This window comes from Alligator sinensis, unplaced genomic scaffold (assembly GCF_000455745.1).
Source record: "Alligator sinensis unplaced genomic scaffold, ASM45574v1 scaffold1423_1, whole genome shotgun sequence".
NCBI lineage: Eukaryota > Metazoa > Chordata > Crocodylia > Alligatoridae > Alligator > Alligator sinensis.
The window spans coordinates 805,209-832,411 of NW_005842621.1; the positions used below are offsets into that span (position 1 = coordinate 805,209).

The window sequence follows — 27,203 nt, forward strand, 5'->3', positions numbered from 1 at the left end:
TCGGGCTCCCGGGGGTGCCCAGAGCGGGGGAGATACCTCCATAAGGACTCCAGTATTGGCTTTGATTAGGGAATCGAATGGTCAGAGGAACTTTCCTGACATAAGTACATCGGGGTGTGCAAAGGACAGCAGGGGTGAACGTCTGTTCACCAGAGCGCCCCAAGGGATGACGAGATCGAATGGTCACAAACTCCTCCAAAATCATTTTAGGCTGGACATAAGGAAAAAACTTCTTTACTGTCCGAGCCCCCAGGCCTGGAACAGACTCCTCCACCTACTCTGGACTCCTTTAAGAAGCATTTGGACGTTTATCTTGCTGGGATCCTTTGACCCCAGCTGACTTCCTGCCTTTGGGCAAGGGGCTGGACTCGATGATCTCCCGAAGTCCCTTCCAGCCCTAACATCTATGAATCTATAAATGACTGCAGAGCCTGGAACTTGTGTTGGGTTTGATACAAATTTCAGTGCAAAGATTTTATATCGATAATAAGGTTCATATCGGCAAAGGATTTAGGTGGAAGGGAGGCACTTCAGGCCAAGAGAGCGGCCTTGAAAACACCTGCCTAACTCCTTAGGCATCTAAGGATGCTCGGGTTTTTATCAGTGAAACTCCTTAGGCCTTAAAGTTTTGTTTTTGGGCATGCCCCGAGCTGCTGCCGTCTTGCTAGGGCTGAGCATGTGGCATCATGTTTGCTACCCGTGCTTAATCAGGATCCTCAGCCTCTGTGTTCCCCTGCCGTAGTCCCCTGAGGGCCCGGTTCAGTAGGCATGCTCGGCTCTGCTCTGCATACCCTAGTTTGAGCTTCTTCGCTTAAGAGAACATACGAAGAAAAAAATTGTAATAAATTATCCTTTAAGAATTGTAAAGTCATTTTGTTTCCATGGAAACTTTATATCTATCGAAGGAATTCTGCAACCAAGCGGTGTTAACAATACTCTTGTGATAACTCTGCATGTTCAGTTATGAACTTGCGGCAATCAACAATCTGTTTTTACAGCCTTTTATTTCAATTTACTGTTCGGGCAGGGACGGGGCCAGGGCTTTTTCTTCGATGTGGCTGTCTGAAGAACCCTACGCAAAGCCTCTCTTTGTCAACATGCAAAATGTTTTTATTGTGGGGAGCGGCGGGGAAGTATTGCAAACCATTGTATTGTGATCATTGCTAATTAAACGATGTCAAACATTCTTTTGATATAGCCTTGGCAATTGTAAAATGGCCTTTTCTTCCAGTGATTTATGATATTCTCCAAGAAGCTTAAAGCAAAGAACATGTCTTTTTCCTACAGTTCAGTATTTTGACATTGCTCAAAATACCAAAGGGCTTTTTCTTCCGCTTTCTATTGAGCGCAAGCCGGCTGAGAACACAGTTCAGTATTAGGACTTGCCTGGAAAGCACCAAATGGGCAGCATCTTATTTGATACCCCTAAAAGTGCAATAGTAATAAACCTTTTAAATGGTCCGCCTTACTACATCTGCATTATAGCTTTGATCCTCCGCATTTTAATGACTTTGGAGTTTCCCTGTATTAACAGACAGATGAAATCTGGGTGCAAATCCCAGTATAGGTACCCATAAGCCAATGCAGTTTCAACACCACCCTGGTGATACTCTCTTGATTCCCGTCTTCAAACAGAGTCTGCTGCACGGTTGTCCTTAGAGAGCATAGGTCTGGACAAAACTCAAGCCGGGGTACACCGATAAAGATTTTCTTGCCTGATACCAATAGCTGATGACTAACCAACCATATCGGCTGAAGCTGATCCGTCCAATAACTGGTATTTAGTAATAGTGCAAGGCATTATAAACTACTGACATAAGTAAACCTTTTGTTTGTATGTTTATTTTGCATTTATAGTGTGTGTGTGTGTGTGTGTGTGCGCGCACGCACACACACGCCTCTTGCCTGCTCCGGCCCTTGCTGAGGAAGGCGGTGACCGCCTTATTCCCACACACGTCCAGTAGACATGTCCTGTAGTCTGCCACGGGCTCGAAAGGGGCGCGGGGATCAGACTATGCTCACCAGAGTGCTCCGGGCATACGGCCCTAATTATTGGGTACAACGACCATAAAAAGGCCGATAGCCAATAACATCATTTCTCCTTTTATCGGTTTTGATCCGATATCCAACCGATATATCAGTGCACCCCTAAACACAAGACCCCCCAAATTCTCCGAATGAGGGTAGCAGGTAGAAGACTAGAGCAGGACAGGAATCTTTCAACTTAAAGGGTTTGGTTTGATGGGTTTTTTTGGAAAATACAGGTTTGTCAAGATGGAAACTTTCTGCAGAAACGGACCAGACTTTATTGAACTTTATAAACTATTTGTCAAGCCCAGGATGGAATTTCTTGGAAGCTGGGAAGAGAGCGGGGGAAGAGCCCAGAAGAGCTCATATTTCTCTGGAATATGGTGGACTGCAGCGGTCACGTCCCGTGATCGTTTGTGATGGCCTCGTGGATTCTGGCTGGTTGGTTACAAGTGAAGCAGCTCCATTAGGAGCTGTTGAGTCACCTGGGATGCATAGGACTTGGGTTCAAGTCCCTGTCGCAAGTCAGGCAGAGCAGGGACACAAACCTAGATCCTCTCTGGAACTGCTGGGTTATTCTGGGACGCTACACAATTTCAGAACATCTCAGTTTGCTTTCACATCAGCGCCGAAGCACAAGATTGAAACCTCAACATTTTTCATAAAACAGACTTGGAATCATAGAAAATGAGCATTGAAGGGAGCTCAGAAGGTCACATCTAGTCCAACCCCCTGCTCCAAGCAGGACCAGCCCCGACTACATCATCCCAGACAAGGCTTTGTCTAGCCAGGTCTTAAAAACCTCCAAGGATGGAGAGTGCACCACCTCTCTGGATAACCTGTTCCAGTGCTTTGCTACCCTCCTTATGAGAGAGTTTTTCCTAACATCTAATCTCTGTTTCCCTTGCTGCCACTTGAGCCCATTGCTCCTTGTCCTGTCATCTGCCCCCACTGAGACCAGCCCAGCTCCATCCTCTTTGCAACCCCCTGCAGGGAGGTGAAGGCTGCTATGCAATCCCCCTCGGTCTTCTCTTCTTCAGGTTAATAAACCCAGTTCCTACAGCTTTTTTGTTTCCCCCCACCGGACTTCTTTTCCTGCCAGCCCTGCAGATGACATTCTTTGGTAGCTGTATACCTTGGCATTGCGTTCTTCCCAACTGTTTTTTGTACTACTAAACTTTACTACTTGCAAACTGGTTTTTGCACTTCGGAGGTCGGACCTGACAATCTGTTAAGTCCCTTCCGACCCTAAGTACTATGATACTATATAACTATGCTCTCCAGTTGCATAGTAAGACTTTGTTATGTCAATGATTTATACCAGAGAAGTGAAGGGGCTTTGAGTTTCAGATGCCGATTCACCCACTGGCCGTTGTTTGGAGCAACAAAGTTAAATTCTGCAAAACTTCCTCTCACTTGTTTTTTTTAGTCCAGTGGAGACCAGACCATTTAATTGGATACTAGACATTAAATGCTCCAAAGACTTTTAAAAGGGGTGACAGAGCGATCAGAGAGAGAGGGAAGAGGGACCTGCTTGCACCCACTCCCTTACTTCCAGCGTGTCTGGGATCCTCCTGGATGGTGGTTTCCTCTGGGAGCTACACTGGCCAGACCAGCACTGTTCCCTGCATCTGGCCATGCTGGAGGGACCGGCCTGACTGGGAGTGAGTGGTGGAGGCACTTGCAGGCATGGTTAGGTCTCCAGTTTGGGGGCCGAGCCAGAAACCCGCGCCAAACATAATGCCAGGCAGCTGGCTGGCACCTGCAAGCCCAACATTGCCTCTGCAGAGACGACAAGCCCCAGCTGTGCAGCGGAGACGGGCCTGGATTGGAGACGAGGACCAGCTGGAGGTCTTAAAAAGCCCCTGGAACTGAGGTGCAGTAGGGATCCGATGGATGGGTGAGGAGCAGTTGAGCTTGGTTATCCTCATCCAAAATGGACTGTTAGGGATCCCTGGAGCGCAGCCCGGTGCTTCCAGCTCCAAGGCTGGGCGTGAATGAGACTTCAGAGCGATGTTGAGTGACTGCCGATCTCTTCCAAGGGCCTGCGATGTCACAAAGGCTCTACGTCTGGCGGTGTGAGGTGGCAGCTTAGGGCTGGAGGAGCTCCCATTCAGGCCCTTAAGGCCTCGTTGCTGATCCAGGGGGCTCGGCGGAGTAAGAGACTGGTAGCTTTGGTGGTTACTTTTCCCTTTGAAGGTTGGACTGCTTGTAGGCTGCACGGCATCTCCGGAAAGTTTGCATCAAAGTCATGGCAGATGAGGCTGAGCGAGGACTGGAGCACTTCGAGAGGGGAAAAATTGGCTGCCACTGCCCTATTAAAGACGCAACCCTCCCTCCTGGGCCACCGAGACGTCCCGAGCCTCGCCGGGAAGGCAGCTATGCCTCGGTGGCAAACAGATTTGGACAAACATTGGCTTGTCCATTTTTTTTTTTTCCCCTCCGCCCTCATACAATTGGATCAAGATGACGCTTTCCCTCTGGGGCTTTTTTTAGCTTTACTTGATCGTTGCTAATCTTTCTGCGATCCTGTCTTTATTGCCAGTAGGAAAGGATGCTTCTGTTTTTTCCAGCACAGCTTTACAATTGTGACTTTACAGTCTCAAGGTGCAGGCTTCCCACAGAGGTTTCATTTTGTTAGCCGTTGTGAATGTGCAGCTCTCTTCCTTCCCCAGACATCATAGGAGTTATGGGACGGCACCTTGCTCCATCCAGCCACTATGCTGCACTCAATACTCCCCTCTGGCGTCCCGCCCCAGTTGGCTGCTTCAGTGATGCACATGCACGTGCTGGTTTTCCCTTTCTAACAGCCTCTCGCTGTTGTTTGAACTCTTATAGAAGCCTTTGGGGAGCTTTATAGTCCCCGGGACTTGGAATGAATCTTCCATAATCTGAGGAAAATATTGGAGAAAATAAAATTACTTACCCGCTGCTCTCGGAAGTGAGGTTGTTATAGCTCAGTGGACATCTCTCTGCCCTCCCTGTGGAGCGGGCGATAACTTTGTTCAGTGCCGTTTGCCTTCTTGGTGCAAGCAAACAACCAGAAACGCTGTTGGTTAGGAGGTGCCGGCCATCATTTCCAGCTGAGGATGTGCGTATGATACAGCTATCCTAAAATATTGGAGGTGTGAGATTTCCTGTAAGTCGTATGCTCTGGAAACAGACTGCAGAGAACAGCGCTGTTCAGCGTGCTTTCTGGGAACAGGTATTCCCGATGAAACCCCTTCTTGGGGCGATTAAGCGTTACTAGGCCTGGTACCGCGTATTTGCGGGATCAAGCGGATGTAAAAAAATCTGTCTGAGAACGCCGTTGTGCTGCAGTTTGTCATCAGCATCGTAAAGGTTTTGCCCAACAAAAGTGAATCATTTTTTCCCCCCTGCCTAAATAAAAAGAAATAATGAACTGAGATCTAGCCTGTTCTGCTCTGGTAAGGTTTTACACTAGGAAATATCCTTGAGGTTGTTTCTGACTCTGACCATAAGCATGGTTTTCAAGCAGCCGTATAATTAATTTGCTTTGTAGTGCACAAAGAAGTGTTGTGTCCTGCTTATGAAAATACTGTAAGATGATAATTAAAAAGATCTTCCTATTGTACGTAGCAGTTAATTAAAGAAAGACATTAAGTAGCAGTAGAGCTCCACTATTGCTGTTGTCTTGTATCAGTATAAAAAGGCAGTAATTTTTTTGACAGCCACTGATTGGAAAGTTGCTCGCAGCCTTCTGAAAGCAAGGGGTACATGCTCTGGATCAATAACTGGCAAATTTTCCATTAAAAAGAATACCTGAACAATGTTCCAAATAGCCACTGGCATCTTAATTTTCCATGGAAACCTCAAATGCTCATATGTGGAGGACAAGTCATTTTCGGACAATTTTTCCAGACTACTTGTTAACAGTTATTGCTGTCCCAAAAGGTTGACAGCTTACATGATTGATATTTCATTTACTTGTCATCACTGTGTGAGTAATGGAGAGGGCCACATTACTACTACTGTTTTTTTTTTCTTTTAAGAAACATAGTCTCTTGAAGGATGTTTGTTTTAGTGTATTATTCTGGAGCCTACGTAGGTACTGTGAGTTTACGCACTGTGCATGTGTCTTAGGGTCCGGGAATATCACTAGAAGTAAAGGAATAGTTTCTGTGCCATTTTGATGCTCTAGCTGGGTGGGTAGGGATCCTTTTATAGTCCTATAGCTCTTAGACACCATCTCCTTTATTTGGGGTGGGGAGTCAGTCATGAAGAGAAGGGCCCAACCTGCTCAAGAGCTACACAGGATGCCAACAAAGGTAGCTCTCTTGCTCCTGGAAAAAATCTTTTGACCCTTTCAGACTAGCATGTTTTTGGGTTTTAAAAACTCTGCTCTGTATAAGCCCAGTGAGAGCATGCATACTAGGATTATGAAAGATCACGAGTGTCTGTTAAACCTGGACAGGCTACCCGCTCAGAAATCTTGTGACCGAATTTTAATAACAAACCTGGTCTTAAGATCCCGCATTCATTGAGAGATGGGACTCGGTGGGACTCGGTACTCCCAGTTTTCTCTCCTCCTCGCTCGGCACTGAAGGACTGCTTTTCATTTTTGCTGCTCTACATAAGAGAAACTTGGAAAAAGTGAAAACTGCCTTCTTGCACAATCCCATGGCCTCTTAGCAAGTTCGAATCTTAGCCTCGTAGAGGAAATAGGGCCTTCGTTCTTCAAGCCGACCTGCACCTGTGGACTTCTGCTCCCAAGCAAAGCCCCTTGTGAACATCAAGTCTGAAATCAATCCTAAATCTGTGCCGAAACAGGAGCTGGGGACCTTGGAACTTCCCCACTTGTGTCTTTGGATGCCTGCACGTGTGACGTTTTATGCAGAGAAAGCACGTAGCGTGCACAAGACTGGTCTTAGTGATGTGTCCTATGGCTGGCTTACTCCGCTTATGTGGCTCCTCCTGGTCTAGTTCATTGGTTGCCATTCCATGAGAAAAAGAAAGATACTTTTTGTGTAACACTTAGCTAATGAATAAGCCAACCCTCGTGTTGACTTCCATTTTGCATAAATCAGGAAAAGTTTGTTTCATGGGTAGTTGTTGGTGTGTTTGGAGCACCCGGGTTTGATGCCACGTTGCTTTACAGACCGTCATAGTTAGGGTAAGTTGTAGCAACATCGGAAACATTGGCACTAAGGGCCTTTTTACACGTGCTGTGGGATGCGGTGCCGGGCGCTTTAACTAGCAAGCTGCACTAATTAAAAGCGCCCGCGTGTCTTGTGTATCAGCATCGCCGTGCATCCCCTGCACTGAAGAAATGGCTGCGGGGCACTTTGAACTAAAGCTCATTGAACATGTCTGGTTTCAAAGCGCCCCAGCGCCATTTTTTAGCGTGGAGACGCACAGCGATGCTGACACACGTGACACTGAAGGCTCCCAGAGTGCATCAGTCTGTGCTCCGGCAGACTCGTGCTCCGACGCGCTGGGTTTCCAGCTCGCTGGAGCAGGCTCCACGCATGTGTATAGGAGCCCTAAGCATTTACCGTAGAACATTGTCATCCCGAGCATCACAGCCGGTGAAGCTGTACTACCCAAAAATCTGGCCCATCATCAAAATTTTGCTTACCGTGTGTAACGATTGCTGAAGGAACGTGTTATGTAATGTGCTCTGAGCACTCTTCATTGCCAGAGAGATGCTGAATTTAACACAGTCAACGGGCAGTGGTCAATCCCTTGCCATGACTCAAGACAATGCTGGTTTTCATCAACTTTGGTTTTTCACGTTCATAGTTTTGTTCTGTGAGCAGAACAAATAGTAGGAAAATATTTTAAAGCCTGATATGTATAATAGTATATAACATAATTATATGTATAATATATACATATACATATATGTATAATAGTATAACATAATTATATAATATGTATAATATGAATCTATGAATAGCAATTTTAAAAAGGGCTGCAAATTAAACTACCCATAAACACTGTTCCCGCTATTCATACTTTACGTGAGTAATCTTGTTCTGTAATCTCTTTGCAGTATTATACCACTGTAATGGAGCAGCAAGTAAATGGACAGTTAATAGAGCCGCTGCAGATATATCCAAGAGGTAATGCTTAACAAATTCTAATCAACAATGATTATATCAGTAAACTCTTTCATCAACAGTTATGTTTTCAGAAGGTTTAAATGCACATAACAGGATGTTACCTCTTAATTTGGATGTGAGAATTCATTATCGTAGGGACTGTATTGAAAACTACAGTCACTGTGTATAAAACAGCTAATTTTCTAAAGTAAATTAGCCTAAGTAGATTCGGTTTGCATTGTACATATTTATGTATGCTCAAAAAACCTCAGTGGTGATGTGGTTGTTGTATGTCTACATAACCAAACAGATGAATCACTTGAATTCTGGCTGCTTATAAACACGGATTTCTTACGGTCCTTCTTCTTCTGAAGTTGTTAATCAAATGAATCCAATCGCGTTATGACTGTTTTGAAACTGGAAATGTGCCCATTACAAAAAGAAAATTTATCTGAGCTTTTAACAGTTGACAACGATGGCATTTTATATACAGGTCAAACAGACACTTGAGAACATGCTTAGATGCTCTCCTGAGTAGGTAAGGGCTTATCAAATACTCAGGGCTGGGGTACTTTTAACAGGAGAAAGGGCATATTGCATTTAGTCTTATAGGCAACTAGTTGGATGTTTTGGATAGGCACATCTCTGCACAAAGGAAATGGTTAATAGGATTAGCGTGTTACATAACCCCTCTAATTCATTCAAATGTTCTCAGTATCCAGTCTCTGAATCTGTGGTTCTTAATTGATGAAACAGATAAGGTTTAAATTCTCCAAGTAAATCTCCCAGCAATAAATTAATTGAAATAATTAAAAATTAAAGTCTTCCCAGTTAACTGATACTATACAAATAATCATAGTATGAGCTTCCCAATTAAACATTCTAGACTTTCATTACTTATAACTCTCTGAAGTTTGAATTGGGCAATTAACCAACAGGCCTCTAACACATGCTAATAAGGTCTCGAAAGGAGGCTGGCTGTGCTGGTAGAGAGCTGCTACGGAAAGAGACTGGGATTCAGGAGAAAGGCTTAGCTGCTTACATCTCAGCCTCGCAGGGGCTTGCATAGCAAAGGTATTCTGGTAGACTCCGGCTCCGGAAAAGAGCCTGTGCATCACTCGACCGATTCCTTACTGCTGCCACGAGCTCTGGAGAGAGCGCAGCTCAAAAGAGGGGAAAGCATCCCTCTCTCTGTCCCTGTAGGTCAGGTTGAGATGCAGGAATCTGTCTTCTTCCTGAATTCAGGTCTCTTTCCGTATCAAACCACATTTCCCTGCCAAAACCCAGGATACTCTGGGAGAGCTGAGCACCCTGGATGTCTGTCATTGCTTGGAGGTGAACGAAGAAGGCATCAAAGTCCACATTGCATATCTTGGGATTCCCGCTTGCAAGAAAGAAAACTAAATGTCTCGGGTGGATCCAGGAAGGTGCTGGTCACCTCTTGGGAGTCATGAGCACCTTCATTTCTTCGCCCTTGGAACAGGCTTTGAAGGTGTCCTGGTTGGGGGGTGGCCAGTTGCATGAAGGATTGAGCTCTTCTAGGGACAAGCAGAGGCTTTCTTCACTTGGCCTTTCCTGCTGGGACCCATGCTGGTGCGGTTCCCGTGAACCCTTCCTGCTGGCCCCTTCTTCGGGTCACTGGAGCTTCCCCCTTCTTTCAAAATCCTTTACAATTTCATGCCTTCCTTTGTTCCTGCCTACAGTATTTGCTCCACTCTCCCCTCCACTCTGTAAAAGTCCTTGCTAACTTCCCATCATGGGCGACTGGTGCCTCCCGAGTCTGGGGGGGCACCAGGTCACCGACCGGGGGGTGTCCCCCAGTGGCCGATCACTGCGCCGGCGGCAAAACCTGAAGTGCACTTCCAAATTCATGACCGGCACTTCCAAGGGGTGCGTGTGTACCCGCGTGCACCCCCTACACGTTCCCAATGCTTCCCAGACCACCGCTTGTAGTCTTCCACTTGGTCTTCTCTGAGCACAGAGCCATGGGAGACTCCAGGAAGCCTCCCAGCGTTGAACGTCCACGTGCCGTTCTTTGTTGCCTTAGACGTGCAGTACTGGTTTCACATCCATCTTTGAGGCAGCAACTTCTATACATAGCCTGTTTCGCCTGTTAAAAATAGCCGTCCGAATAACAAGAAATGCCAGAATTCTTTAACCCAGCAGAAAAATTTCTTTTAGCAATGGGCAACTTTAAAAAACCCCCCCAAAAACGGAGCTTGGAAAACTACATTTTAAAACCCCTTTCCCATTAGATAGGGTTTGTGTTTCCAGGGCTGACCACGTCTCTGTGAAAAACTAGGATAAAGAGTTTCTCTGAAGAACACTTCAACTTTTCCTAATAATTGCCTGATTTTTGCTTAAGGTAATAGCTCAGGAGAGAGATGTTTTAAATAGATACAACCTATTTTTCAAATTCATGGCAAATAAATCGCTTATTAAATACCATGTGAATTTTGTTATCAAAGCACCCGGGCGGACGTTACTGAGCATGTCTTTTTACTGTTTATTCAAAATGTAAATTTTCATTTCCAAAGAAAAGTAAATTAGAAAATGCTGATTCTTTTTTTTTTTTTTTTTTTTTTTAGAATAGTTGAAAGTTTTCAATTTTTTCCCTATTCTCAGTGTCATAGTATTTATCTTCTTTAAGAATAACGTGGTAATATCTAATGTAGTTTAAATGCAGATGGCCTGGTCTAACTGATGTGTTTAATAACTATCATCTGTGTCCTTTTGACTAATAAATAGCTCTGTTTCCTGCTGTCAGAAACCAGAGTGAAATACATGTGCATCTGAGAAAGAAAAATCAAATTCATCCTTCCCCAGACAATCAATCAAAATTGACAGGCCCTTTAACATACAATTTGTAGGGCACTGTAGTTTTAAAATGGGAACTGTCCGTAACATGTAGCTAGAAGCCTTTGTAGCTTTAACATTTGACAAAGGCACATCCACTGAATGCAGAAAACACGGGCAATATATAGTTTGAAAGGCTTTAAGAAAATATTCTTCCCAAACCGTACTTCATCGTTACATCTAGGATTTTAACCTGACGTCTGCATTTGCTTGCAAATAAACAAAATGCAACTCCTTTTTATTCTCCGTTTCAAGTAGCCTTTCTTCGGCTGTTTGATCCTCAAGTTTCTTCCCGAGGTTGTTTTTTTGCATATTAAAACATGCAGCGCCCTGTTTGGTAACATACCTCTTTTAACTCTCTTAACCAAAAATTAGTTAACTGCCAGGGAAATATAATGTGTAAAAATCAAAGACGACCAAAGATATTGAAAGCATTTGAATTAGGGAGCGTAATCTAATCATTCTAGCTCACAGTTATCTTGAACTTGATGTCTTTTAAGCAGAAATTAGAATTTATATTAGATGGTATCAGAAAGCTCTTAGCCTTTATAAATGCTCACTCCTGCAAGTTACAAATCCTGGTTCATAATTCCCACTCTGGGTCTTAGGGGGCACTTTTCAATCATTTCTCTCTGCTAATTTTGGTGTCACCCTCATTTCTTTTTAAAAGATTCATTTTGAACAAATTTGTAAATGGCCCTGATGTGTTCTACAATTTAGTCAATTACTGTTTCAGCCTGCAAGCCTCCTGGGAAACGGAACATACATGGCCTGAAGGTATGAATTTCAATAATTGTTTCAGTAAAGTTAGATGGATTTGTAATGCTGTGTTCCACTTATTGAAATGTCAAATAAAACTGCACTTTCTCGAGCTCTGACAAGCAGATTTTTTTATGATGGCGGGAGAAAGATCCATCTGCTTGGTGTTGCCTGTAATATCTTTTTATTAAAAACCAAAATGCATTCCTTTCTTGCCTTTTGCTAAGAAGCTTCTTAGCTATTTACTCTGTTATTAGTACTAATTTGCAAAAAGCAGGGGTTTTTTTGCTTCGTTTTTGAAGGGAAAATCTTCCTTCATTCAAATTGATGAATATATCACAATGAAGCTGTGTTGCGTGTGCGCGCGTGCACGTGTGTGTGTATGTACGTATATAAGCAATAAGTGTGCGTATGTGTGTAGTAGATATGAATCAATCACGTATCCTGAAAGACTATATGATTCACATAAATCATATGTGATTGATTCATATCTACTCTCTACCCTGCTGCTGTAGTCATATATTCTTAGATCTGAGTTGCAGAATACTATGGGATGATTTTGATATAAATGATTGTTTATGTCTTAAATGAGGATAGAGAGGCACAGACATGGAGTTTCTGTCTTCTCCTATATTATTTAAGCTTATAAAATGCAAGGAGACTAGTATGTTGCAGTCCGTCAGTTATACAATCTGCTAACCTACATACAGACAAGAGCTCAACCATGGGCATGCCTAGCAACAAGCTAATTAACCTTCATAGTGAAATGAGAAATTCATGGCAAATTACAGGTTAATTAGAATGGTGTCCTCTGAACATAAACGACTGATAAAGATTCTTTCCCTGCCTGCAGGTAAATACAAGAGCAGGGTCTGCTAATAATAGCAGTTCAGCAGTCTCGGATTCCCTTCCAAGCAATAGGTAAGAGTCAGGAGCAGAAGCGTCTGCAATTTTTTGATTTTTGGTTAAAACAAAATGGAGCCCAAAATGTGGTTTTGTGCATAATAATTAACAGCAGCCAACTTGAAATGTCGAAGAACTTTGTAAACAGGGCCCCTGGGAATAAAGGGATAAAGTGGGAACAAAAAATAAAATTAGTTTGCCCTATAGAACTTGTCACTCTGATATGGCTGGACTTCACTAAACCTATTTTCTGTTCATAGATATCTCTTTAGATGTCTTTATTCTCGATACGGCATTGCGGTGTTGTATAAGGGTGATGTGGAAGTTCATTTATTTCAGTTGACTCAACAATAGAGATTTTGCCAGCTAGCTTGTTTGGTCCTTCATTGGATATCGATGTCAGGGATTGCACGGAAAAATGTAGACCATAGCTCAGCCTGACCTGGGATTTTGGAAAAGCCCACAAGGCATCAGGATTCAGCTACCCCTGAATTTCAGTGGGGTTTGAGAGTCTGACTTCCTTATCTTGCTTTCAAAATTGCACACATCACATTGCTCTGAGGATAAGAGAACTATCTCTAATACTGGGAAGGTAGCTTGTACTGCACTACATCATATGTAAGGCATGGGATCAGGAAATGTTATACACATTAGTCGAGAAGCTAACATAATTCAAAGGCTCGTTATTTTAAAAGAAGTGTATTCAATTAAATGCTACCTTTTCCGCTTGACCTGGCAGCAGTTGTCCTCTGAGAACCTTTTAAACCCGGTTGATAAAGGGAATCATGATCAAAGATACAGTCGGGTTAATTACCGATCGGTTTACAGTCGAGGGCAAGTGGTTTGTTCTGTTGGTATCTGCCAACGTTGAAGTCCTTTAGGCTGATAGCGTTGCTCAAGATAACCTGTTTTTGGCAAGCTCCATAAGGAGAAACAAAAGTGGACCTACTCCGAGCCTCCCTGTACTCGATTCTTGTGAAGTCACTCAGGAGAGCTGCAGCACATTAAAGCATTGAAGACCGTGCTCAGTGTGCGAGCATCAAACTCTCCAAAGGCGCTCCAGTCAATGGGCCCTAAAAGCAGTGACCAAAGAGATGGTGAGCGCTCTGGGCAAGTCTATTTTGGAGCAAGTTGGACTCGGGTAACTCCAAAATGTTGGCCGAGTGTCACCACTGCACAGACACTGCCAGTGTCCCTTCGAAGGAAGTATTTACAGGTTGGGATAGACTCCGAGAGAGCCTGTGTCCGGCAAGGTGCTAAGCTAACGGAGCCGATTTCCTGTCTCTGTCATATTTTAGCTTTCCGTACTTCCTGTGCTCTGAGCTTTTTCTCAAAGTGCACTGAAAATAAGCCTTCTAGAAGATTCTGTCATCTTATTTAGTAGTTAATTGCCATTTCTTATCCAAAACCTTCTGCACTATGAGTTGTGTTTTTGAAGTAATTGAAAGTCTCTCTCTGTTTCATGTTCACAAATTGTTAGTCGTGAGAGATGACAAGATCAACTTATGTTTCCGTGGTAAACTTAATTTTTCTTTAAAGTAGTCTGGGAACAAGAGGCCTATTAAAGAACAAAGCCACCAAATACGAAATCGGTGTTTTCACTGTACCTGTTAGTAATGATCTATGATCAAGACACATGCCTTTTAAGGATATATTATTCTGTTTGGCATTTCTTTAAGTTCACCAAAAACAGCAGAACATCTCTGTGAGAAGAGGTGTTTTCTAGTCGTTCCAATACCAAGGCAGATTGATGTGTGAGCGTGGGCAGGGAAGAGGTCAATGTTGTCAGGAAAATAGGGGGAGAGGGGCAGCCGTAATATTTTCAGGGAAGAAGATAGCATGGAACTGATGAGGGCAGTACGTAGATCACTTCTCTGAGATGGTCTTTGGTTACAAAATACAGCCGCGGCAATTAGTTATAAGTATCCCACTGGAAATGTAATGTCACTGACAGCATTGGATCTGCTGGAAAAGTATACAGATTGTGAAGCACTTCTGTCGCTGCGTTTTGATGCATTAATTTGGAGAAATTTTGGGCGTATGTGACGGTGAAATATGTTACGTGTCAAAATATTTACAAAATAGAGAGTGACGTGGCAGAGCCGGTATCTGAAGGCTCTGAAAATACACATTTGCAGCAAGGACAGAAATTTGGTATTAGTAACCAAGCAGTGGTCTTTGCATTAGTGTACTTCTTGGTTTGGACCGCACTTTTCTTTGAGGAATCTAGGTTTGGTCCAAACCCAAACCCCCAACAGTTGAGAGATTTGGTTAGGGTCCTTGATCTGTCCAAAACAACGGGACTGGCTATGAAGTGTGGCATCCAAACACCTTCAAATAATATCTTCCTTTCAAAACAGACTCTCTCATCGCTTCCCCTTGGTTGAAGTTAGGCTTAAAATAAGCATGACTTAAAAGTGTCACAGTCTCCAGTCAGTATGATGGGCTGAGTTACCTGTCGTTTCAGTTGTTTCACCCTCATTGAAGCTATTGTAATTGCACTTATCCATAAAGGGCATGTCTACACGTGTGCTTTAATAAGCATTTTAGCCTATTTTAATGCACATGAAAGCATCACAAAAAAGGACTCCTATATACATGTGCGATTAATTGAGTCTGCTGGAGCACAGAAATGCTGTGCTCCGGCAGCCTTTTGCGTTTCCTAAATCAGTGTCACTGTGCATCTCCACGGTGAAAAAATGGCGATGGGGTGCTTTGAAATAAAACACATTTGATGAGCTTAAGTTCAAAGTGTCCCGCTGCCGTTTTTTCAGTGTGGGGATGTGTGCGGACTCTTATACCCATGATGCACAGTTGCTTTTAATTAGCGTGGTTTGCTAATTAAAGCACCCAGTGCTGCGTCGCAGAGCATGTGTAAAAATGCCCAATGTGCTCGTTAGCTAATGTGCATTAAAATAAGCTAATGCACATTTTTCTAGGACCTCAAAAATGGATGGCACGCCTACACGTTCATTAATGCGCTTTTGTTAACGTGCATTAAATTTAGTACCTCCATTGTGAGGTACCAGAAAAAGGCACCTTAGCTTATTTTAATACGCATTAGCGAAAGTGCTCAGTTTTTTGTGATGCTTTAATGCACATTAAAATAGCCTAATGCACATTAAAGCACACGTGTAGACAGGAGGTACTGGATTTAATGCTCATTAACCTAAAGCGCATTAATTGAACGTGTAGACACACCCAAAGTATAGCAACTCCGCTTCCTAATTTGGTGTTGTGCCATTGTGTTTGGATGACACGAGCTACAGTTGTGGTTGTGGAAGCGAACTTTAGAGGTGCATGCATAAGGTTAAATTAGTGTCGATAATGTTGAATTTTTGTTTTTCCCGTACTAATTGTATATTCAGTCGGAGAAGTAGCCGGTGCCTTTTGTAATTCACAAGTGAATCACTTGCAAGGCGTAGCCATCAGTGTGAGGCTTTGTTGTTGGATATACATTTTACTCAATTTAATAAAGAGACACTGTGTAATCACTGAAAATAATTGTCTTTTTCAGCCTGAAGAAGTCCTCGGCAGAACTGAAGAAAATATTAGCCAATGGCCAGGTAGGTCCATTGAATTGAGCCTTGGGTACATGTCTTGTTACTGCCTGAATACCACAGTGATTGGCGTGCTACAAATAGGTAGAGAGATGCTTACTGCTCATTCAGTTGTAATGTGTTCTTTTAACACAGGAGTGGGAGAGACCATGAAAACCGTCACGATATGAATGAGTTGTGTGTCCTGATTTACTTTGATTGGCATAGCAATTTGCTTCCCATTCCTCAAAATGTGCTAATCAGATTTAGCTCCAAATAGATTGAAGCACCTCTTGCACATGTTGCGCTGTTGCCACAATTTCAGGGAAAGGAGTTAATCAATTTTGAATAACTAAATCAGCAGCTCCATTAGAGTGACCTTCGTATTTTTAGGACAGGAAGCACATAAATATTTAAGAGGTTTGTGCAAGTGGGGGAGAGAGAAAACTCCCTCTTATTGTTTGGAGCCGCATTATATGGCACATAATAAAACATGAAAGTTGCACACGGCTTCCTCGTCTCCTGCTCTCCTCTCCTTCCGCTGCTCAGGTCCCGGTACGCAGAGCTGAATGGTTTAAATGAGCAATTGATGGACAAATGGACACTTCAGAGCAGTCATTTCTCACCCGTTTTGATTCAAATAGATGGACGGATCCAAAGTAGTATAATGGCTTTAAATATACACTACTAAATTAAACTACTTAAAAGAATACAAGATTCTTCAGTAGCAACATAAATAAGTTTTAATGTTTGTCATAGTGAAAGCCCTTTGATAGCCTTGGAGGCAGGCACCTGTCCATTGCGATCAAGCTTGCCTATTAGGCTCTATTGACTGAGACATCTGTGTCACCGCAAATAAAAGACTCTTATTGATTTTCTTAACTGCTGTTCACTTCCCCTCCATGTTTCGAAGGCTGAAATCTTAATTATCTCAGATGCGTATTCAGTGCCTTCACACAGTGACCTCTCCAAACCTCATTGGCATTTCATGAATCAAGTAGTTGTAGTTGAGCATGTCAAGAAGATAAAGGCTGGTCTTCATGCTTGTCCTTCGGTATCACCTGTAACATTGTGGTCTAATAGATGAGAATGTGAGCCTAGCAGCATCAGCACTGCAGCCTGGCTTATTTGTCGCCGAATCCTTTGAATACAGCTTGGAAATGCATTTTTAAGCTTGTCAGCATGCCTGTCACAAAAGCAGACATTGATTCTTGCCATGGCGGTCTGTTCCTTCCTTATAACCGTTTTAAAAAATGACGGCGTTCTTGCATCCAGCTGTCGGGCCAACTTTAAATGATGCGAGGTCCAAAAAAACGTTCTTTTGAACTTCTTAATGAAATTTTGTAAATGCGAATCCATAGTACGAGAAAAGTCCTTTTGTGATCCTTAAAAAAAAAAAAAAGAGAGAGAGCTGGGTACGAATAAGGCCATATCTTTATGAATGCCTGCATAACCTGAATTTACTATTTTTACTTGTTCTAAGCAAGAACAATAAAGGCATTTTATACACTTCAAACTACAGAAAGCTTTGGGTTGGATGGCTTGTTTGTTTGTTTTTTAATCCTATTACATTAAAAAAAGGAAGCCCTCAAATCTGTTAATGATATTTAAGACTGGGCTTAAACTCATCAAAGGATGGAAGCTTAGAATTAATATTTGACTTATTACCCTTAATTCACCATGCTCTGGCAAGGGAATACATTGCAGATCACCAGAAGAAAAAATGCTCCTCTGTTATCTACCTTATTTCTACAAGACCTGGTCACAGCTGCCTAATCTAGAGACAAATATTTAGTTGTAACTTTGACTTTCTCTCCTTTTTGGGAAGAGGCTTTAAGTCATATTTAGCCGTAGTTTAATAGAGCTTTTTGCGGTTTATGCTTTCAAACATTAATAATGATATTCCCTTCCAATAGTCTCCACTTTGGTTTAATAAGGAATTCATATTAATCATTAAAAGAAGGGGACATGATTCTTCAAGATAATCAAATATTGACAGGTTAGAAATAGCTTTCTGCCTAGGTTCATTGATATAGGTTATGTGATATAAATATTTATTTCTTTTCTGTCACTCAGAGTAAATGCCACCAATTGATTCAGCATTGATATAGTGTCAACAGTTCATAAGAAACATTTGACTGGCTTGTGTTTTCCGATTAGTCTCTGGTCTATAAAGTAGGATTTACTAAATCTCTTCAATTGTCTGCTCATAGAGTGTGACTGCTTTCTGAAACCATTATTGCTTCGATTCGCAAAGCATAGGTATAGCGAGAGGACTTGGCTTCCGTCAGAGCTTTACATATAAAATAAGGATTAATTGAGCATTTTGCTCTTAATGATTTACAAGAGATAGACCCCGATTTCTTTCAGAGACAGCACGTATAAACAAAGGGTGTTTTGTTTGCTGAGTCGTAATTGAAGTCTGCTTCACTTTTTCATTAATTTGTTAATATTGGCATCCGATCAAGTAATCAAAGTTGGTTTGGGATGTTTAATATTCCTGTCCACGCCATAGAGTTGTTGTTTTTGTGTTATCATTTTATGATGGAGGATTCAGTTCTCCCAGTAAAATAAATAAATCACTAGCTACTTTTTGGCATTTTTATTTGAGTCAATAAATCAAGCTTTATCTCTGTAAGGTTTTTTTTTCTGGCATGTATTTGCTCCATCCCAATCTCTGTGTTTCACGATCAGCTCTGTGCGGCTCTTTTGTGTGCCACCCACGAGGAACAGGGCAGGGTTGGCAATCACGGGAAGCAGTGCAACATCACAGTGAGTGGCAGTAAGTGCCCGTGGTTTATGTCGGGACGGCTCATTCACCCGATCACGAGTTAGCCCAATGGAGGGGGGAAAAGGAGAACTCGAACCTTTGCTGCTTCTTTGCAATAAGGGACATAAAACAACACTCCCTAAAGATACACCCACCGATACGGGGGTATCAGTGCCCACCAAGAATTGCAATGTTTCTCTCACATTTGAGAGAGCCTAGAAAGGGGGGTTATTCTACATTTACAAGATCTGAGCATTTGAGTTATTGGATTTGGAGCAAAGTGCCTGTGCATGCATTGCCAGTTGTGGAGCTGCATATTGCGGGAGAAAATCACTCCGGAGTAGAGGCCGAGTACGAACCCCACACGTCCGTGAAGCCCTGCCCATGCATCATTTCCCCGCAGAGAGGTGCACATCCAGTGCTCCTAGAGGGGGAAATTCTGAGCAGATTTTTTTTTCATGCATTTAGTTTTGCATGTTTGGGTCAAGTATAATAATCAGAATGGTTTTCATTAAGAAAAATCAGTTTTCAGCAAAAACTGTAAGCCTTGGTTTTGCTATTGAATTGGCCTTTGGGTAGGAATCTTAATACACCTTGCAGATTTCTTGTCCAGACTTACCTCCTGCTCCAGTGTACTTCTAATTATCTCAGAAGTCACAAGCTTACGCCTTGGAAAGGTATAGAAGAAAAATATTTCCCCTGATAAATGAGTGCTGTTTTTTTGTTCAGTTGGTTGAAGAGCAGAACAAAATATTTAAAGCTTCACTGTAGTGGCCTGAAAACAGATTCTTTTTAATCAATTAAAAACTCTATTTTCTGCTGCTGAAACTTGCTGAAAATGGACTCTTTCGTAGGGGTTTATTGCAGCTTGCATTTACAGCTTCATCTGGCAGAGCTGTTAGTATCTGGGCTGGTGCGGATTGAGGATGGATTTTCAAAAGTCGTAACGTGTTTTAAGAGCATAAGTCTCCGCTGACTTTCGAAACCTGCCCCAGAAGCTGGGTGTGTCCTGAGATGAGTTAGTTCATGCTGATCTGGTGCATCCCCGTGAGCTGTAGTCACACCTCGGACTGCCGTGTAGACCCGTGTTCGTAGTAAATAAAATTGGTAGGACGCGTAAATCGAATCCCTGGGCCAGCTCATGAGAATCTGTAACCAGGCGTCTAACGATTATGAATAGTCCATAGAAATGGGTCCTTTTAAGATTTGGTGGTAGACACCAGTCAAAGTATCATTACAGTCTGAAACCATCCAAACTCAGCTATTTACTTCAATGATAAAGGTAAAAGAGCAGCTTTCTTTTAATTTGCAAAATATTTTTGTTGACCCAAATTTATCATAATTGAATGAGTTGAGGCTTTTTGTGGTTTTTTTGGAAAAGATAGGTAGACTTGTCAAAAAAAAAAAAAAAGATGTAGTGATTCTGAACAGCGGTTTACTTCCTTTCAGGAAGTCAGTGCGGCAGGCAGATGGTACCGGATAAACACAGTTCAGGGTTTCAAATTTAAACCAATAAGCCCACAAGCAGAGGTGCGATAGATTTTTATAAACCCCCGAATGGAAATGTCCATGTTTGGGACATTCGAAGCGTGCCTGTGTCCGGGGAGCTCTGACCCTGCGACTCCACTGGCTGAAGTGACCTACCACCCTTTCAAGAAACTTGCCCAGGAGAACACAACGCTTCTCAGGCAGGCCATTTATTACACTACTGAAAGATCATTATTTTTATTGGACATCAATTAAAATGATTTCTGTGTCTTGCAGAAGCGGGGCCTTCATTCAACATTTGTATATAAATGAAGTGCTGGGAAGCAATTCTCCTGACAGACGCGTGTCATGCAATTAGCATCCGTTAGGCTGATTCCAAAATAAATGGGCCCAAATCAACTTTTCTGGGCCTGTTTCAGATGGCAGCGGTTGGGTGGATTGCTTCCTTCCATCCCAGCTTTGGCTTTGGTTACATGCGAGGCTGGAGACCCTTTTCCTATCAGTATCTCTGACCTGACCCTCTTGAGCTATGTTATATCATTCCATTTTGACACCTTTTATCAAACTTTAATGAAATGACCCAGGCAAACAAATTGTCATTAAACTTTCCATCACTTTGTCCCTTGGTATCGTCTTTTATAAATTGGACAGCAAATGTTGTATTGATCTTCTCGTTCTTGCAGCTGAACTTGAAATGACCCAGACTGCTTGTTGTTTATGGCCTGAAGTTGCTTTTCCTTGACATTTCAATCCACAGCATGACATCTCTTTTGTTTTTCTTTCTTTCTCGTGGAGATGAATGAACAAGACATACGGTATCTAGACATCCTTGGCCATGGCAATGGAGGCACAGTCTACAAGTGAGTGTTGATTTCACTTCACCTTTTTTGCAAACGAAATGGAGCGAATCCCGTTTCCCGGGGGGCCAGTCACGCGGGTGGAGGGGCCCTCGCGGCTGCATAGTACAGGCCTAGGAAATAAATGTGCAATGTCTTGGATTGGGGGGATTCTCTTCTCACATTTGCCTTCCAGATCTTGCAGAGTCATCGCTTCTACCAGTTGCGGTGAGGAGTGGTACATTTTTATTATCCTCTTAATATTTAGAGTTGACTCTCTCCCAGGTGACAAGTTAATGGCCTGCAAATGCCACTTTAATGGCCCGGAGGCACAACGATTTTTCCTTCACCGTTTGTAATAGCGTTGTTCTTCCTTCCTTACCACGCCCTTGGCTAGTCCAGTGCTTGTGATGACACCAACTGGAGGGTGATGACCCCGCTGCTCTGCTTTCCTACAGCGCTGCAAAATGAGCAAATGCCCGGTTTGTGTTGCATTCGCTTTCCTCCCCCGCAAGCACCTCTCCACGCAGACTGATGATGAATATGCTAAATGATTAAACTCCCCCAAATTTTGGTAGCGATGCTTATACCCCGAAGCCAGTATTAATTTTAATATTGTAAAGATTATAGTAGCAGAGAAATAGTTTTCTTGACAGGAAAGTCTTTCTCATGTGTAGTGCAAAGTTTAAACTACATAATGTAATATCTGGTACTTAATAGTCTTCAGTGGTGTATGAAAAATATTCCACTAGGAATTAAAAAATCCATACTTTGTAAGAAAGCCCTGAGGGAGCAATAAAGGTTTCCTCCAGAGAGCTATTTACCATATACAGTAACCCGGCATCCCATTATGATTTTGTTTATACCTTAGACATCTTAACTTTGATATTAACATTTTTAAAAAATGTTTTAAAAACCACAACACATTTATTTTAGTTTCTAATTGGCTGCCAACAGTGCTAAACTGCTGCTTTCTGTCTCCTCAGAGGAGTTTTAATAAAAATGAGCTTTGCAACCCTTAAAGGGAAAATCCAAATTTTCATATGAATCTTAGCAGGTTTTCAAAATTGAGGCTAGCCTGGAAAGTAGCCTAGAAGCCTGCGTGCGTGTTTTACTTGTCTACCGGGTATACTTTTGGTGGACTTCATGTGTGTGTTGTGTATGCTGTGTGATGTGCTTTTTCTTTTTTTTTACTGGGAGAGCAAAGGAAAACTGGATTCTTGTGCTCTGCTGCTCAGTCTATAGTTTCTAACTGTTGTGTGCTGGGAAAAAGTTATTCTCTTCTTTCTCGGCTAGAGCTCAGTCCCAGCACCCTAGAGAGAAGAGTGCCCTTGGATGGTGGGCGAAGGGGTTGGGAGGTGGGTTCTTCGGGGGCCGGGCCAGACCTAGCCATGGCTGAACCTCGTGTTCAGATGATTGTGGAAAGTACCGCAGCCCATTGAAAAGAGGAAATCCTGTGCAACGGAGGTCTCGCTTATTAAAACCACGTAGTCTTTGTTCTCTTGTGTTAAATCATCCTCTTGGAAGTATAAGCTCAAATGAGGAGCGAGCGAGCTGCTGTCGGCAGTAGGAGCTATTAGCTAAGTGCATGCGTGCACCCCTCGGCTCCCTCAAGTCTCGCGGGTCCGATTGGAGGCTCAGCACCATTGGACCCTACAGGGGGGCAGGATTGTTGCGTGATTGCACAATGGCTCCTCAGGGCCTGGCACTCGCCCTAATCCCCCCCAGTGCTCTTTCTCCCCTGCTCCCTTGGCCTTACCTGGGCGCAGAGAGCACATGCGTCCCGCAGATACCACATGTCCACGTTCAGCGCCTGCGTTCGGTGTGCCGAAGTTAGCGCCTTCACTCTCCGGGTGATGGGATCTGGCGAAGCGTTACTGATTTTGTTTAAAGCAATGACGCTGCTTTAGGAGGATGTAGGGGGAAGGTGATGGTGGTGGAAGAGCCCTGGTGGGGGAGGCCAGCCCAGGTTAGAAAGGAGGTGAGAAGGAAGATACTGGGGAAAGGAGGAGGACTGTGGCTGGAAAGGAAGTGCTGAGGATTGATTTTTTTTCACGAAGCCTGATGCTAGCCGAGCACCAAGCTCAGCCAAGCTGTTCTCCCCGAGCCCAGCTGTTGCCAAATACCCATGGGCTTGCCCTAGGTTTGCCTCTGATCAGACTGTCCTGCCCTCTTGCCCTGTCATCCAAGGGCAACGGTCAATCTCCGCTTTCAACCGCAAGCCTGCAGAACAAACCTTGCACCTTCGGGCAGCGTCCGCACGAACGCTGACCCGCCACGTTGTCCAGTTTCGAAGTTGAGAACAAATGTCAAAGTTTTAAAAATACGGGAGCAATAAACATGAATGCCGCTCAGGTGCATCTGTGGGTGACGTGCTCCTGCGAGGTGCAGCAAATCAAGCGGGGAAAACTCTTTCCATTTTCCTGTATTGTACCGTTTGCTTCTCTGTCGGAGAGTGGAGAAGGGAGCCTGTTCTTGTTTGCCAAAGAGGCGCGGATATTATACAAGCCAGTAAGAAATGGCACTGTGGAATACTTACAGGTGTTTGGATTGCAGTACAGTAACAGATAGCAACTCACGTAGCTTTAATTCCAGTAAATCAATAAGTGTTTGTCAAATAAAATTAATTGCAAAGGTTTGACTCACTCTACCAGCAGTCTGTGCTGGAAGGTTTTGGTTTTTTTTTCCAGAAGAGATCATATATGGTATTGATTTGGTTCTGCAGAATGAGCATGTATTTGGGGTATCTTTTCCTCTTTTTTCCCCCCTTTCTTTCTCACACTTCATACCAAGTCATATCCATTATGGCAATGATATATTATCAGCGTTCAGCAAACAAGATAACGTGTTGCAGGTCGCTGAGCAGAAATTTTCAGCCTCTGTTTCCACGTGAATTAACTATTATTGAAATAGTTTATTGAGATTGAAGTATTGATCACTTTTCATGCTAACCTTGGCCTAAGGGGAAAGAGAGGGGCAGGAGTTTTTGTTCTCTTTGAAAGACACAACATTTAGTTAGAAAATATATTTCATTTCTTTAGATTTTTACAGCCTGCCCTGTTTTATTGCTTGGAGAAGGGGTATCTTGGCTTTATTTTTATGACAGTATAATTATACTTAGAAATGCACTTGATTACTGTGTGTAGCAAAATTGTTCCAGCATATTGGCTTGGCCAATATTGCTATACAAACAACTTTTCAGTCAATTGAGTCTGGTAAAAATCAATACTTTATAGCAAAATTTCTAGTGAGAACTTGCTGAATCTAATTTTTTTCCCCTTTTCTTAAAAGAAAAGGGATTTTATAGTTGCTTAACTTCCTATTAAAATTATTTTCTGCTACCTTTCGATGCACTATTTTCTTAATTAAGGAACGCTAAGTAACTGCAGAGTAAGAGCGTCAAACAAAACGATGGTTATGGGGGTGGCGGGAGGACGCTGTGAATGCTTGCGCTTCATTTTGAAGGAAGCGTGCTGGACATAACGGATGAAATCCCGGCTGACCGAGGCTGCAACACCCCAATCGCCCCAGCCTGTTTACATGATCAAACCCTTTGGACCCGCTGATTATCTTCACTGACTAATTATAGGCCTCTTCCTATTAGTTCTTGTTCAGACGCGGCTGCTCTTGATTTCCGTGAGAGTCACCGGCGCTCGGTCCTTCGCGCAACAGGGCCTGATACAGTTACGCTGGAGGATTTATTAACGTTCCCGTTTTCTAACAGGCCTTCTAATTTTTCTCGACTCTTTTGTAAAAGGTGATATGATGGAGGGTACAGGCTCTTGGCTGCTGCACAGCAGAAGAAAATATTTGTATACTACTGCATCTAGGGTATTTACTTAAATTGCTTTTTTGAAAAATAATTCACTGGGAAGTCCAAAAGGCATTGAAAGCGTGTGCCTCTCTGCCACATTTTTTAGCTCCATCATTGGTTACTGAGCTCTGAGAGACCATGTTTTGTAAGATTGCTTCCTTACTTTAGTGAAATATGTTAACATTTTGATTTACAATATAATGTGCACACTCTACCACTGAGTCTGAGCAGTCGCTGCACTAAATTATTTAGTACCAAAATACTTTAGCAGTATATATTTAGAATATAAATATTCTACAGGAGTCTTTTTGTTGCTGGCAAATCATTCTTTTGCACCAATTAATTTAATTATTTTTTTTTGCTTGCATGGCACTGTCTGAACTTTCACAGCTCTCCTGTTCCCCGAAACAAAATCCTGGTGCTTTTTAAATTTTTTTATATTTTCTCATTTCTCTTTTTGGAAATGTAAATAATGAAAAATAAAACATCCAGACAAAACCAGACCACTCTGGAGGCTTTACCGCATTTTAAAACATGCAGGGATTTTTTAAAATAGCGTACCTACAGTACGTGAACCTTTTGGTTTTTAGTAGATCCGCTTACAATAGCAGCGAGATTTATCGGTATATTTAATGAGCATAAAGACTTAAATAAACCACAATGAATGGGGCAGCAAAGTTATTTTCAATCTATGAGAAAATGCAGTGGTTGTCAGTTCATCCACTTGGTTGTTAAACCTCGCAGGTTTGTTTGTCATTAGCATAATTGGCTGGTGGGTCAGCAGAGAGCGATGGCTGGCGCCCAGAACGCAAGAATTGTCTCGCTAGAGAAAATGGAGATACATGTGGAAGTTCAATTTGCTTGAGCAATTCACGGAAGCAATTTTGCTGTTCGTTCAAGTTGTACTCTACAGCATATGCCCATTTCTGCATTCTTCATCAGGCCCATCCTTGGGGTGCCCCATTAGCGCATCGCGCGCAGTGCCTGGCAAGACATCTGGATGGTTGATGTCTCGCTATTGTAATCTTTCCCTTCTCCTCAAAGCAGCCTGTGCAAGCTGTGCTACTGGAGCATATTTCAGAGTCCTCTCTCGGATGGGGTGGGGGAGACAATGTCACTTCGAGGGGAAATCAGGTCGAGGTTGTCCAACATCCAGGAGCTGTAGCAGGGACAGAATAGACTTTGCCGTTGTCGTGTTTAGTTGTGGCCCTGCGGGATGCTCCTGAATCCTTGTTTCTCTCCAAGTCTTTCTTCGATCAAGGGCGGTGGTGCAGGTGCAGAGTGCACATATCATTGAGGAGGGACCATGTCGCGACAGGTTCGGTAGCATGTTCTGAAGAAACAGTAATTCTCATGCGTCTTTTTCTCCTCTCAATTTTGTTAACCCAGTCTCTGAACTGGTGCTCCCATCTTCTCTGCTGGTTGAGTATGGTGGGATTTTCCTACCATCATCTCCTTCCCCATTCTGCTTCCATCTGTTACTGCTGGATTTCCTGTATGAATAAAGGTTTATTATTATTATTAGAAGTAATAGCATTATTACTATTGGTATTACTACTATTTATTAGGGCTGTGCGAAGCTTCGGGTGGTGATTCGATTCGGAGGAGATTCGGTCCGATTCGGTGGCCGAATCTCCAAATCTGAATCGAATCAGGGGTCCAATTTAAAGGTCCAAATCGATTCAAAGCGCTCCGAATCTTCGGAAAAGATGCGGAGAGCTTTGAAGGTTTGGGCAGTCCCCGGTGGCTGCAGCAGGGAGCTGGAGCCGGACTCTGAGCAGGTAAGTACTAGGGGCGGGAAGAGGGGGCTGGGGGACCCCTGCCAGCCCCCTTCCCCTGCCTGCTCCCCCAGCCCCACCCATGGCTGCCCCGCCTGCCCCAGCTCCCGGCCCTTTAAAGAAAAGCCCCGGTGCTCATCGGGTGCTGCCAGGCAGGGTCCCTGCTCTCCCCCACTGCCCCACACTACATGGGGGGGCTCTGTCACGAGCCCCTTGATTCCCATCTCTCCTCTCCCCCAGCCCCCCCACAGGCCAGCTCCGGCCCTTTAAAAAAACAAAAACAAGGAAAGTCCCAGAACTCACTGCTCCTGCAGCAGCCTTGGGGCATTGGGGGGCTCATGCAGAGCCCCTCCCCCCCCTCCCCCGT

The 27,203-nt window shown here is 43.3% G+C and overlaps 1 protein-coding gene across 2 annotated transcripts in view; it reads left to right on the forward strand.

The window, feature by feature from the left end:
* MAP2K5 (mitogen-activated protein kinase kinase 5) overlaps window positions 1-27,203 on the forward strand; it is a 182,766-nt gene that overhangs the window by 17,101 nt on the left and 138,462 nt on the right. For both annotated transcript variants that reach the window (XM_006033317.2, XM_025215098.1), the window contains exons 4-8: window positions 8,045-8,114; window positions 11,686-11,726; window positions 12,562-12,629; window positions 16,129-16,177; window positions 21,204-21,268. In XM_006033317.2, the coding sequence (XP_006033379.1) occupies window positions 8,045-8,114; window positions 11,686-11,726; window positions 12,562-12,629; window positions 16,129-16,177; window positions 21,204-21,268 (293 nt within the window). The remainder of the gene's footprint in view (window positions 1-8,044; window positions 8,115-11,685; window positions 11,727-12,561; window positions 12,630-16,128; window positions 16,178-21,203; window positions 21,269-27,203) is intronic.